Source organism: Myotis daubentonii, chromosome 2 (genome assembly GCF_963259705.1).
Source record: "Myotis daubentonii chromosome 2, mMyoDau2.1, whole genome shotgun sequence".
Taxonomy (NCBI): domain Eukaryota; kingdom Metazoa; phylum Chordata; class Mammalia; order Chiroptera; family Vespertilionidae; genus Myotis; species Myotis daubentonii.
Window position 1 is genome coordinate 96,790,820 of NC_081841.1, and position 14,557 is coordinate 96,805,376.

At 43.3% G+C, this 14,557-nt stretch overlaps 1 protein-coding gene across 1 annotated transcript in view; it reads left to right on the forward strand.

Annotated features, from left to right (window-relative positions):
* The window catches only part of DDX11 (DEAD/H-box helicase 11), a 276,819-nt gene that overhangs the window by 222,872 nt on the left and 39,390 nt on the right, over nt 1-14,557 (forward strand). Inside the window, 2 exon segments of the mRNA XM_059683893.1 lie at nt 10,474-10,657; nt 11,176-11,323. Coding sequence (XP_059539876.1) covers nt 11,180-11,323 — 144 coding nt within the window. The 5' untranslated portion in view covers nt 10,474-10,657; nt 11,176-11,179.

Genomic DNA, 14,557 nt, shown 5'->3' on the forward strand with positions numbered 1-14,557 from the left:
ATCTGTTGCTGGAATTTGTTTGGATTAGTGGCAGTTCTATCGGAGTTTTCTCCTCATATAAATAGTCTCTTCCACTCTTCTACTTCATTCTCTCTTTTCTCTCTTACTTTTTTCCCCTCCCTTTTCCCAATTTCATTTTTGCACTCCTTTTTTTTTCTCTTCTTTCTTCCTTATCCCCTAATTCTCTTAGTCTGAGTGGTCACCTTTATATGGGGTTATTAATATCGTGAATACATTTGTGTTCAGTGCCTGGTACGTTGTGCCTTGTTGTGTTGTATTTTGTGCCTTTATATCAATGCAGCAGAACCAAGCAACAGCAGCCTCCTGATCACCACACCCCCTGTCTGAGGATCAGCAACTGCGTGTGAAGCCTCCCCCCAACAGCCAGAAGAGCCACCACAGCTGTGAACAGCACCCACCAGAGGAGGTGCTGCCAACTGAGGAGCAGCTGCTACCACAACCGCCTGAAGAGCAACCACACCTCAAGGAGCCACTGCCACCAGGGAACACCCACTGAATGACTCAACATCTATATATGTCAGTGAGATCAAACATGGGTCGACAAAGAAACCCCCAAAGGAAAGAAAAGGGGGACTCACAAGAAAAGCCGCTAAGTGATACAGAGGCAGGCAACATGACAGAAAAAGAATTCAGATTAAGGATCCTAGAGTACATAAACCGGGTGGAGGAAAAAATCAACAACTTATGCAAGAAGCAAGAAGAAAAAGATAAAATAATCAATACCTTATGTAAGAATCAAAAAGAAATGGATGAAAAAATCAATAACTTAGGTAAGAACCAAAAAGAAATGAAGAGCGATATAGCTGAAATAAAAAAACATCATTGAAAGTATCAACAGTAGAGTAGGATAAGTGGAGGATTGAATTAGTGAATTAGAAGACAAGGAAGCAAAACACACCCAAACTGAACTGCAATTGGAGAAAAAAATTAAAAGACAGGAGGAGAGCCTATGGGAGGAATGGGACAACATGAAATGAAAAAACAAATGAATAATAGGGGTGCCAGAACAACAGGAAGAGGAACAAGGATTAGAAAACCTATTCGAAGAAATAATATCTGAACACTTCCCTGAGGTGGGGAAGAAAAAAGTCACACAAGCACACAGAGTCCCAAACAAGGTGAACCCGAAAAGACCCACACCAAGACACATCATAATTACCATGGCAAATGTTCAAGACAAAGAGAGAATCTTAAAAGCTTCAAGAGAGAGACAGAAAGTTACATTCAAGGGATATGCCATTAGATTATCAAATTAGTTCTCAACAGAATCACATCAGGCCAGAAAAGAATGGACGGAAATTTACAAAGTGATGCAAAGCAAAGGCCTGAATCCAAGAATACTCTATCCAGCAAGGCTATCATTCAAACTTGAAGGGGAAATAAGGAGCTTCACAGACAAAAAAAAAGGCTAAGGGAGTTTATCACCATCAAGCCAGCAATGCATGAAATGCTAAAGGGACTGGTGTAAAAAGAAATAAAAAGCTATGAAAGAAAATAGCCACACAAAAAGAGAAATGGCTACAAATAAGAACCTTTCAATAATAACTTTAAATGTAAATGGACTAAATGCTCCAACCAAAAGACATCGAGTGGCTGAATGGATAAAAAAACATGACCCATATATTTGCTGTCTACAAGAGACTCACCTAAGAAGAAGGGACACACACGGACTGAAAGTGAAGGGATGGAAAAATATATTTCAGGCAAATGGAAATGAAAAGAAAGCTGGGATAGCAATACTTATATCAGACAAAATAGACCTCAAAGTGAAGGCCATAACAAGAGATAAGGAAGGCCACTTCATAATACTAAAGGGATTAATACAACAAGAAGATATAACCCTGATAAACATATATGCACCCAATGCAGGAGCACCTAAATACATAAAAAAAAAAAAACTCCTGGAAGATATCAAAGGAGAAATCGACAACAATACAATCATAGTAGGGGACTTTAATACATAACTGACATCACTGGATAAATCCTCTACACAAAAATATCAGCAAAGAAACAGCAATCCTAAATGACTCACTAGATCAGATGGACTTAATAGACATCTTCAGAACACTTCATCCCAAAGCCACGGAATATACATTCTACTCAAGTGCTCATAGGACATATTCAAGAACAGACCACATATTGGGTCACAAACAAAGTCTCCCCAAATTCAAGAAGATTGAAATCATACCAAGCATCTTCTCAGACCATGATGGCATAACATTGGAAATAAACTACAATAAAAACAACCCAAAATACTCAAACGCTTGGAAGCTGAATAGCATGTTATTAAATATTGATTGGGTTACCAATGAGATCAAAGAAGAAATTCAAAACATCCTGGAAACTAATGAAAATGAAAACACAACAATCCAAAACCTATGGGATGCAATGAAAGCAGTCCTGAGAGGGAAGTTTATAGCTCTACAGGCCTATCTCAAAAAACAAGAAAAAATGGTAGTAAATCATCTAACTCTACATCTCAAGGAATTATATATAGAGCAACAAGAAAACCCCAGAGTGAGCAGAAGGAAGGAGATAATAAAGATTAGAGTACAAATAAATGACATAGAGACCAAAAAAAAAAAAAAAAAAAAAAAAACAATACAGAAAATGAATGAAACCAAGAACTGGTTCTTTGAAAGGATAAACAAGATTGACAAACCTCTAACCAGGCTCACCAAGAAGCAAAGAGAGAGGACTCAAATAAACAAAATCAGAAATTATAGAGGTGAAATAGCAACAGACCCCACAGAAATTCAAATGATTGTTAAAACATACTATGGACAACGCTACTCCAACAAAGAAGACTATCTGGAGGAAATGGACATATTCCTAGAAAAATACAACATTACAAAACTCAATCCAGAGGATTCTAAAAATCTCAACAGGCCAATAACTATGGAAGAAATTGAAGCAGTCATCAAAAAGCTTCCAGCAAACAAAAGCCCAGGAACAGACAGCTTCAGAGGGGAGTTTTACCAAACATTCAAGGAAGAACTAAAACCTATCCTCCTCAGACTACTACAAAAAATCCAAGAGGAAGGAACACTTCCAAGCTCATTCTATGAAGCCAGCATCACCCTAATACCAAAACCAGGTAAAGACAACACAATGAAAGAGAATTACAGGCCAATATCCCTCATGAACATAGATGCCAAAATCCTCAACAAAATCTTAGCAAATCGGATCCAGCAGTACATCAGAAAGATCATACACCACGACCAAGTAGGATTTATCCCAGGGATGCAAGAATGGTACAATATCCGCAAATCAATAAACATGATACATCACATAAACAAATTGAAAGAAAAAAACCACATAGTCATATCAATTGATGCAGAAAAAGCATTTGACAAAATCCAACACCCATTTTTGATAAAAACTCTCAGCAAGGTGGGAATTGAAGTACAAATTGCCAGTTATAGCCCTACATGGTTTTGCTCAGTGGATAGAGCATCCACCTTTGGACTCAGAGTCCCAGGTTCGATTCCAGTCAGGGCACATGCCTGGTTTGCGGGTGATCCCCAGTAGTGGGTGTGCAGGAGACAGCCAATCAATGATTTTCATCATTGATGTTTTTGTCTCTCTCTCCCTCCCCCTTCCTCTCTGAAATCTATAAAAATATATATTTAAAAAATTGCCAGTTATAAAAACAGTGAAGAGGAAGTAAAGTAGAGCATACAGGAAAGTCAATAACATTTTAATAGGTAAGTATGGTGTCAGATGGGTACTAGATTTAATTGTGTGATCACTAGGTAAGTCACATAAATTCCAATCAGTATTGTTGTACTCCTGAAACTAATATCATATTGCATGACAATTGAAATTGGAAAAAAAAGACGTCCAAGTTCCTGTACAACCCAGTTGAGGCGAGTACTGTTCATTCAGAGGTAAAAATAACACGTTCACATATTAAGGCCTGGCAAGAGCGAGGATCAGAATACTGGTTTCTCAATTTTCTGCTAGCCTTTTTGCCTGCAGTGTTTGGTAAATATGAGCCCATATCTTCAAGCCAATCATCTGTGGAGATTAAAACATCTGCGCCAATAGGCAGAGGATCAAACATCCTGCACCGGGCAGGACTGCAAGGGAGGTCCCAGGTTGGCATTAAGCCCAAAGGCTGTGTGTGGTCAGAAAGGCTGGCCCAGGGTCCATCACCTGCAGCCTTCCTACCTCCAGGAAACAGTCCCAGCCTGAGCGCGCCGCGCAAGCGCAGTGGTGCAAAAAGAGACCACGCCCAAGTCCCCAAGTGAGCACGCGCAGTGGCGCGGGGCGTGGCAGCGCTGCAAGCTTCCTCTGGGAATCGAGCGGAGCTGCGCTTTTAAGCTCCGCGACTTTCTCTCTCATACCTCAGCCGCCTGGCCTGAAGCGAAGCTGTCTTGCCCGAGAAGAGAGTGGTCACGGTGTCGCGTGGTAACAAAACTTAGGACGAGGAGAACCTACGTGAGAAAGGACGTCCTCCGGTGTAAGTGCTAACCAGTGGCTGTTTGCGGAGGGGCGGGGGGCGTCGGGAGCGGGAAAAACCTTGGCGACATGGAGGGGCGGAGCTAACGTGTGATTGATAGGCGAGAAACCTGTGCAAGGGCGAATGGGAGGTGAGTGAGGGCGGGATCTGCAGTTGAACTGGAGTGGTGCTTTGGAGTAATAATAACTAACACGCACCAGGGACTTCAGTAACCCATCTGTGCTAACCGCTTTTTATAAGTTACTTATTTAGTGGTCACTGCAACCTTATGGATATGCAGTTTTATCTGTCTCTCCTTTACACGCGGGGAAACTGAGGGTTAGGGCTATTAACTTAGGCAAGAATACAGCTGGGGTCCCAAATTTAGAAGCCTCACCTCAGAGCCCATACTGTACATGGCTCTGCCCTTCAGAAAAGCAAGGTGGAGTGGGGTCCAGTCAAGAGGGTTCGGTTGAATGGAATTGACCAGATTGTTGGAGGATGTGCAATGAAAAGTGGATAAAACACCAAGTAGCAGGTTTTTCTACAGGATGTGAGAGCTCTGAGGCTGGAGGTGGGAGGCCGGGCCGTGTCCCCTGCTGTGGGAGCATTGCAGCCCCGCTGGTGCTGTGCCTGGATTAACTGTAGGTGCAGAAAACGTGTTCTTTTGGGGCTGTGTTGTCTCCCAGGTGTGTGAAGTTAAAGCATTGTAGGGACTTAAAATGGGGATTGTGCTTTTAAATTGTTTCTGTCTTCTCTGGCTGCCATAACAAAATGCCATACATTGGGTGGCTTAAACAACAGAGTATTTTGTTTGTTTGTTTTTGTTCTATTTTAATTCTCACCCGAGGATATTTCCCCATTGATTTCTAGAGAGAGTGGAAAGGAAGTAGGAGAGGGCGAGAGAGAGAAACATCATGGGAGAGAAACAGATTGGTTGCCTCCCGCCCCTACCAGGGCTGGGGAACTTGCACCCCAGGTACCCTTGACCAGGACCCTTGGAGCTGCAAGCTGATGCTCTAACCACTTAGCAGACTGGCCAGGGCCAGAGTTCTTTGTTTTGTTTTGTTTTTTCCCCCTCACAGTTCTAGAAGCTGGGAAGTCGAAGATTAAGGTCCAGCCTATTCTGTTCCCTGCCCAGGACCCTTTTCCTGTCTTGCAGAAGGTTGGTCCCCTTCTTACTAGTGCTTGTTCTCACGTGGCTGGTAAAAAGAGAGCTCTCTGCCATAACCGGTTTGGCTCAGTGGATAGAGCGTCAGCCTGTGGACTCAAGGGTCCCAGGTTCGATTCTGGTCAAGGGCATGTATCTTGGTTGTGGGCACATCCCCAGGAGGGAGTGTGCAGGAGGCAGCTGATCGATGTTTCTCTCTCATCGATGTTTCTGACTCTCTATCCCTCTCCCTTCCTCTCTGTAAAACATCAATAAAATATATTTTTTAAAAAAAAGACAGAGAGAGCTCTCTTACTCCTAGAAGGCCACCAGTCTTAATAAGGATTAGGGCCCACTGTTATGCCTTAATTTAATCTTAATTATCCTTTTCATTTTATGTTAATTACCTCCTAAAAGCCCTCCTCCAAATAAAATAGAGTCTCATGTTGGGGGTTAGGGCTTTAACACATGAGTTTGAGGGAGGGTGGGACACAGTTCAGTCTGTAGCGATAGTTTATCCCCAAGTAAAGAACAAGTGATAATTGAAAGCTGAAGAAAATGAACACTTTCAAAACTTACACTTTCACATAACCTCTTATTACCTCATTTAATGAGCATGAGGTTTGTGCCTTAGCACTGGTGGGGAATTCTAGGGAGAACTTGTGTGGGAGATCATGGTTGTCCTTCAGGCAGCCAATCTGAAGACGTTAGAAAAAGCTACACCAAACATTCTTATAGTGCGCATAGTGTATCTACTATTTGTGGATTTATCTAAACCCTTCTTTAACTTCTGACTTAGCTTGTGCTGTTTCTGGAATAATGAAATCCATAATTACCATCCACAGGGAGTGAAATAATTACTACTTCTTTATTTTTTTTATTAAATCTTTATTGTTCAGATTATTACAGTTGTTCCTCTTTTTTCCCCCCATAGCTCCCCTCCACCAGTTCCCACCCCACCCTCTCCCCTTACCCCCCTCCCCCCACTGTCCTCATCCATAGGTGTACGATTTTTGTCCAGTCTCTTCCTGCACCCCGCACACTTCTTTCCCACCCGAAAATAGTCAGTCCACTCCCTTTCTATGCCCCTGATTCTATTATATTTACCAGTTTATTCTGTTCATCAGATTATTTATTCACTTGATTTTTAGATTCACTTGTTGATAGATGTGTATTTATTGTTCATAATTCGTACCTTTACCTTTTTCTTCTTCTTCCTCTTCTTAAAGGATACCTTTCAGCATTTCATATAATACTGGTTTGGTGGTGATGAACTCCTTTAGCTTTTTCTTATCTGTGAAGCTCTTTATCTGACCTTCAATTCTGAATGATAGCTTTGCTGGTTAAAGTAAACTTGGTTGTAGGTTCTTGCTATTCATCACTTTGAATATTTCTTGCCACTTGCTTCTGGCCTGCAAAGTTTCTGTTGAGAAATCAGCTGACAGTCGTATGGGTGCTCCCTTGTAGGTAACTGACTTTTTTTCCTCTTGTTGCTTTTAAGATTCTCTCTTTGTCTTTTGCTCTTGGCATTTTAATTATGATGTGTCTTGGTGTGGTCCTCTTTGGATTCTTTTTGTTTGGGGTTCTCTGGGCTTCCTGGACTTATAAGTCCATTTCTTTCACCAGATAGGGGAAGTTTTCTGTCATTATTTCTTCAAATAGGTTTTCAATATCTTGCTCTCTCTCTTCTTCTGGAACCCCCATAATTCAGATGTTGGTACGTTTAAGTTGTCCCAGAGGCTCCTTACACTATCTTCATATTTTTGGATTCTTTTTTCTTTTAGTTTTTCCGGTTGGGTGTTTTTTGCTTCTCCATATTTCACATCTTTGACTTGATTCTTGCAATCTTCTATTCTGCTGTTGGAACTCTGTATAATATTCTTTATTTCAGTCAGTGTATGCTTAATTTCTAGTTTGTCCTTTTTCATAACCTCAAGGTCTCACTAAGTTTATCGTCGCTTTCTGGAAAACTCTTAAAAAAACCTTAAAAGTGTGGTTTTGAACTCTATATCCAGTAGTTTGCTTTCCTCCATTTCTGTCATTTGTGACCTGTTTCTTTGTCTCTGCATTTTTTATGCTACCCTGTGTTGATAGAGTGGCTTTCTGTGCTAGTTGTCCTATAGGGCCCAGTCGTTCAGCCTCCCCAATTACCGGAGGTGGACACTCTTGGTGGACCCCTTTGTGGGCTTTGTGCACAGTCTTGTTGTAGTTAAGCCTTGATTGTTATAGGTATCACTGGGAGGAATTGACCTCCAGGCCAATTGACTGTGAGAATCAGCTATGTCTTCAGTGGGAGAACTTCTGTGCTGGAGACACCCTTCTGGGGCAAGACTTGCTTCAGTGGGGCTTTGGTGCTCACTGAGTCTGCCCCCTGAGTGTGTCCCTTATGGATCTGCAGAGTTGTAATCTGGATGGTCCCACTCTGACCACTGAGTACACTGGCTCTTGGATCTCTAAGGAGGTGCTAATTTTGCCTCTGACTGAGGCTACCCAGCAGGACCCCAGCTGTGAAGCAGTGCAAGCTGCTGTGGGGCCTTGGGCCTTCTTTTGGAAGTTCTGGGTCTCTCTGACCCAGTTTGTTAGGTAATTTTCAGATTGCAGAGGGCCAGGTTTTTCATATGCAAAAGCCTCTGCACACAGCTTGGGTGTGACGGGGTTTCTGGGGATCAACAGGGCGGAGCAAGCAGCTATGGCTGCTCCTTAGTCCTACCCTAAGAGGCCCCGCTTCTCAGTGTCCCAGTAATCGCTGCAAGTACCTCTGAGAGAAAGCCGCCCTCGAGTTCCAGCCGATGCCAGACAGTCCAGTTTGTCCTGTATGAGTCTGGGTCCCCAGAGACTCACCCGGAACTGGAGTTCAGAGCAGTCAGGAGCTTGAGACTCCCTCTTGATTGAAAAAGACAACCGTGTCCTCAGCTGCCAGCCCTTTCCACGTGCGCCTCTGTACCTCTGAACTTTACTTCCACACCTCCTCTGAGTCTCAGTGTGCTTCTCTCTTTCCTTCTAGTTGTAGAATTTCCACTCAGCCAGCCTTCTTGTGGTTCTGGATGATGTCTGTTTTGTCTTTTAGTTGTATTTTTGAAATTGTTGTGTGAGGCAGCAATTTCCGGTGTTTCCCTATTCCGCCATCTTGGTTTCTCCTTTTTTTTTTTTTAATCCTCACCCAGGAATATTTTTCTATTGATTTTGAGAGTAAGTAGAAGAGAGAGGGAAAGACAGAGAAATATTGATGTCAGAGAAACATATCCATTGGTTGCCTCCTGCACATGCCCCAACCAGGGCCTGTGCTGGGGAGGAGCCTGCAACTGAGGTATGTGCCCTTGACTGGAATCAAACTTGGGACCTTTCCAGTCCACAGGCCGGGACTCTATCCACTGAGCCAAACTGGCTGGGGCAAACATTACTTTTTTTCTTTATTGTTTCCTGTTGTTATTCTAAAGTTTGGTAAACAAGTCTACTTTCACCTTACCCTGTTGAGAGAAGAGTGAGGAAATACAAAGCTTAGGGGCTTGAAGGTCTGGCAGATGTGCGTTCAAATCTTGGATTCAGGCAATTGTGTTATGACTGTGGCCAAGTCACTTAACCTTTCTTTTAAAAAAAAATTATGTTGATCTCAAAGAGGAAGGGAAAGGGAGAGAGAATCATTGATCGGCTGCCTCTTGCACGCCTCCCACTGGGAATGGAACCTGCAACCCAGACATGTGCCCTGACTGGGAATTGATCTGTGACCTCCTAGTTCATAGGTCAATACTCAACCACTGAGCCACATCGGCCGGGGAAGTTACTTATCCTTTCTGACTGTCAGTTTCTTCATCTATAAAATAGAGCTAGTAATAATACTGACCACATGGTTGTTGTGAGGTTATATGAAAACAGTTTGGAACTACTAAGGAACTGGCCTTGCACTAGATATTTAAGTTATGGGACATCCTCCACTCACACCTCTGAAGAACAGAAACCTCCACCTATAGTCCCCATGTCAAGCTGGCTGTTTATTTATTCATCAAATTTTTATTGAATCCCTGATAGTTGTCAAAGCACCTGGCATTCTGAGTGCTAGGGGAAGGGAAGAACAAGACAGACAAAATTCTTTCTTTTATGCAGCTTATACTGTAGTGGGAGGACTAGATGAATTGAGTTGAGTGCTAAGAACTATGAAGAAATTAAATGCAGGGTAATGACATCAAAGAGTGACCGTAGAGCGGCCTGCGTGTGTGCATGCTCACGTATTTGGAGGGAGGGTCTTTGACCACTGTAGGGTGGCCAACTAAAGGGAGAGACTTCTGCCCTAAGTGGTTTGGCTCAGTGGATAGAGCGTCGGCCTGCGGACTGAAGGGTCCCAGGTTCTATTCCGGTCAAGGGCATATACCTTGGTTGTGGGCACATCCCCAGTGGGGGTGTGCAAGAGGCAGCTGATCGATATTTCTCTCGCATTGATGTTTCTAACTCTCTATCCCTCTCCCTTCCTCTCTGTAGAAAATCAATAAAATATATATTTTTTAAAAAATAAAGGGAGAGACTTCTCTGAGGAGCTGAGCTGTCATCGAGGACTGGTCATTCCCTCTGGAGGGACAGAAAGTGCAGGGCTGATAAGATCAGGCTGGATGCCTTAGATGTCTGTAGGCTGACCAGTGATCTGGGCGGCCTGCGTGTGTGCATGCAGACAGAAGGCTCTGATTCTTGAGGCCAAAACTTTTTTTGGAGGCAGCTCTGGTTTGTACGGAAATGGAAGGTAGGATGAACTAAGAAGCAAACTAAAGGTGTCTGTAAAATAAGGTTATGTACATTAACCTGTGCCATGTCAGAAAAACTGTAATTGTACTTGTAATTCTCTACCTGTGTGTCATGATTTTACTTACAGGTCTTCCAACAGGATAAAGTGGCATTTGTCATGCAAATACTGCCCTGTGCAGAAGTGAGGGAAGACTGCTGCAGAAGTGAATACAGGCAACATCTTTGATCCCAGGGCACAGGTCTTTGAGAGGAAATCTCCAAGCCTCTCGAAGAGGCATTAGAAGGCTATCCAGGCAGCAAAAGTACCTCAGGTGAAATGCAGGGAGTTTCTGTATAAGGGCTTTCGTATTCTGCATTCTTCTAGAGCAGTGATGGCGAACCTTTTGAGCTCAGCGTGTCAGCATTTTGAAAAACCCTAACTTAACTCTGGTGCCGTGTCACATATAGAAATTTTTTGATATTTGTAACCATAGTAAAACAAAGACTTATATTTTTGATATTTATTTTATATATTTAAATGCCATTTAACAAAGAAAAATTGACCAAAAAAATGAGTTCACGTGTCACCTCTGACACGCGTGTCATAGGTTCACCATCACTGTTCTAGAGCCCTTTGTGATAAATGCCGCTGGGTGGATTGCATGATTTGGTGTGGCTTCATGGGGATATGCATATGATGGAGAGAACATGATCTCTGCTTGCCAAATAATGTAGAGCCTAAGGAGAAAATCCGTAATCAGTATTGATACTGCTCTTAAGAACTGTTTTAGATTTCAAGCTGGTTCTTCCTGGCTCATCAGAGAACTACCAGATATTTTTCTCCCCTTAGGATCATGGCTGATAAAAACCAGGAGATCGGTGGCATCCATTTCCCTTTTCCCTTTACACCCTATTCCATCCAGAAAGACTTCATGAGAGTGCTGTACCAGGTGTTGGAGGATGGCAAGATTGGGATATTTGAGAGTCCAACTGGCACTGTAAGTATGAACAGTTGCCCCAAGAGGGCTCTTGGGAGACCCTGATTACAACTAGTCAGAGGTTTATTTGCCTCTGCAGAGATTTTCATGGTTTGGAGTTGGGCAAAGTAGTTTTCTCAGTTTACTTTTCTGAGTAATGCTCACTTCCCTCTATTAAATTGTTAAACACAACCCCGGGTTCTAAGGAAAGTTAGGCTAAAGGCAAAGGAGAATTTGAATGGCAGTAGAAGCATAGCACTGAAACTTTTAAGACTTTTCTGGGCACTCGCTTTGATATTGAGCAACATAGAAATTACTTTGGCTTATTCACAGATTTAACATGTTGATTTAATCTCCAGGCACTTGGTTACTGAGAGCTGGAGGGATCCAATCAAGGGCCCCTAAGTTTTTCCTTCCTGGCCTGGAATGAGGGATTCATTAGACATTGGTTGTTGAGGTTGCTAGGGCTGTTGTAATCAGTTCCTACTTCTCTCTTGCACTTTACTTACTTTTTTATAGCAGGTACTCTGTGATAGTGAAATGCATGTGTTGCTGTGAAGGTCCCTCAACTAGGCTGTGACCTCCTGGAGGATAAGGACTTTGTGGTCCTCACCTTTGTGTCCCTATCATCTAGCAGAACTTGGCCCATTTGGCCCATAGGAGGCTCCTAATAGGTGTGTGGAATGAGTGAATAAAAGGAAGTGACTCATTCTTTTTCTCTCACTTGCTGATGGAAGCATGTCACTCTCTCCTGAGATGACATGATCTCCTGGGACAGGAAAAGTGCAGACTGGGGTACTGTATTGTTTCATTTTGTTCTTTCATATATGTGTAGTGAGTGGGAGAGAATAAGTCCTGCAATTAACAAAATGTGGGCCATAAATATAATGTGCAAAGGAATTTTTTTCAGTAGTATTCTAGCATTTTTACCTTCCATTTAAACCCAGTGCAATATGACTTATTGCCCTACAAACCCACTGAAATAATTTTAGGGTCAGTAGTGACTACCTGTTTAATAGATCTGGATATCTCAAGCCCTTATTTTGACCACTCTGTAATGTTTGACATTGTTGAACTTATCCTCCTCTTTTGTTTAAAGCAATATAAAAATTTCAATCAAAGATAACGCATGTTATTTTAAAAGTCAAATTTATTGCCCTGCCAGATTGGGCTCAGTTGGTTGAGCATTGTGTCATGTAGCAGGAGGTTACTGGTTTGATTCCCAATCAGGGCACTTGCCTGGGTTGTGGGTTGATTCCCAGTAGGGGCATGCAGAAGAAAACTAATCCATGTTTCTTCCTCATCAATGTTTCTATCTCTCTCTCCCTCTCCATTTCTCTCTCTGAAATAAATGAAAACATTATTTTTTAAAAAGTCAAATTTAGCCCTGACCAGTTTGGCTCAATGGATAGAGCAGCCGTGGGCAAACTACGGCCCGCGGGCTGGATCCGGCCCGTTTGAAATGAATAAAACTAAAAAAAAAAAAAAGACCGTACCCTTTTATGTAATGATGTTTACGTTGAATTTATATTAGTTCACACAAACACTCTATCCACGCTTTTGTTCCGGCCCTCCGGTCCAGTTTAAGAACCCATTGTGGCCCTCGAGTCAAAAAGTTTGCCCACCCCTGGGATAGAGTGTCAGCCTGCGGACTGAAAGGTCCCAGGTTCTATTCCGGTCAAGGGCATGTACCTTGGTTGCAGGTACATCCCCAGTAGGGGGTGTGCAGGAGGCAGCTGATGGATGTTTCTCTCTTATCAATGTTTCTTTCTATCCCTCTATCTTCTTCCCTGTAAAAAAATCAAAATATATTTTTTTTAAAAGTCAATTTTATCAAATTTGCTGCAATGGGCCGGTGCTTTTAATTCTTTTGTCTGTTTCTTAAGAAATGTACTTTTCTCATAGCACATTTTGAAATTATAACCTATGTACTCTTATTTCTTGATTTGTGATTTTAGTGATTGGTACCTTCCCCTTGTGATGGATAAGATGTAGCTTTATTACCATCCCTTTTCCTTGCCTCTCCTGATGTAATTAGCTGTTTTTAGTCTCTGCTAAGTCATTATACTTTGACTAGAGGCCCAGTGCACAAAAATTTGTGCACTCGGCAGGGGGTCCCTCAGCCCGGTCTGTGCCCATTTGCAGTCCAGGACCCCTTGGGGGATGTCCACCTGTCGACTTAGGCCCACTCCCCGGGGGATCAGGCCTAAACTTGCAGTCAGACATCCTTCTGGCAGCCAGGGAGCCCTTGGGATCGGGCCTAAACTGTTAGTTGGACATTCTTAGTGCTGCCACAGAGGTGGGAGAGGCTCCTGCCACCACCTTTGCACTGGCCAGCCATGAGCCAGCTTCTGGCTGAATGACACTACTTGGTCTGACCTAAACCCTAGAGATTAGTACTTCATTTTACAACTTTTTCTCGATTTATAGGCAGCAGCAAACTAAGACCACACAGTCGGGTGTGCGAGAAATGTTGCTTTCTTTATTGTTTAGTAACCAAACCTAACTTCAGCTTCAGCCCCCATTCTGCCAAGTAAAAAACAAAAACAAAATATTATTTAACTTAGGTTCCCCACCCCTTTCTCTGGAGTTGTACTTCCATGTCAGACAGTTTATATCGCAGGCAGAGGTGCCAAAGAACCGAGCAGGGTCAAGGACATCTGGACCTCAGTCTTCTGTCTGGGCTGGTCCCCACCCAGCTGCCCTTGACCCTCACAGAGCTCAAGTCCATGCTGATTCCTGTTATATTCTCCTCATCTGGGCCTTAAGGCCTCTTGAGTCCAATTTGCTCTCTCCCTCTCTCCCTGCCACCTTCTCTCTCTCACACAAAGAAGTATTGGGCTTTCTGGGGTGAGGTCCTCTGACACCTCCTCAGCCCTGTTGCATGGACACCATCTTGGTGCCTGGGTCACGGCCACAACGCTGTGTGGCTGCTCTCAGACCCTCCGTCTCCTACTGCCTTAGGGAGTGACTCAGCGGGAGGGGAGGGTCACAGTCCTTTTTACATGGCCGCCAACAAACACTCAGTGTTCCTTCCCTCTAGTCCTCCTTCTCCTCCTCACCCCAGTCCAGGCACGTCTATGTGCAGGGCAGGGGAGGGTGGGAGGCAGGCGTGTCTCTGACCCAGCACACAGGCTTCCTGATCCACTGCTCCCCCAAGAGGTCTTCCATGCTCTGGACCTCAACACCCAGGACCTGTCCCCTCTCAGCTGCAGGTCTTTGCCCGCAGTGGTCAAGTCTGTTTAGAGCAGTGGT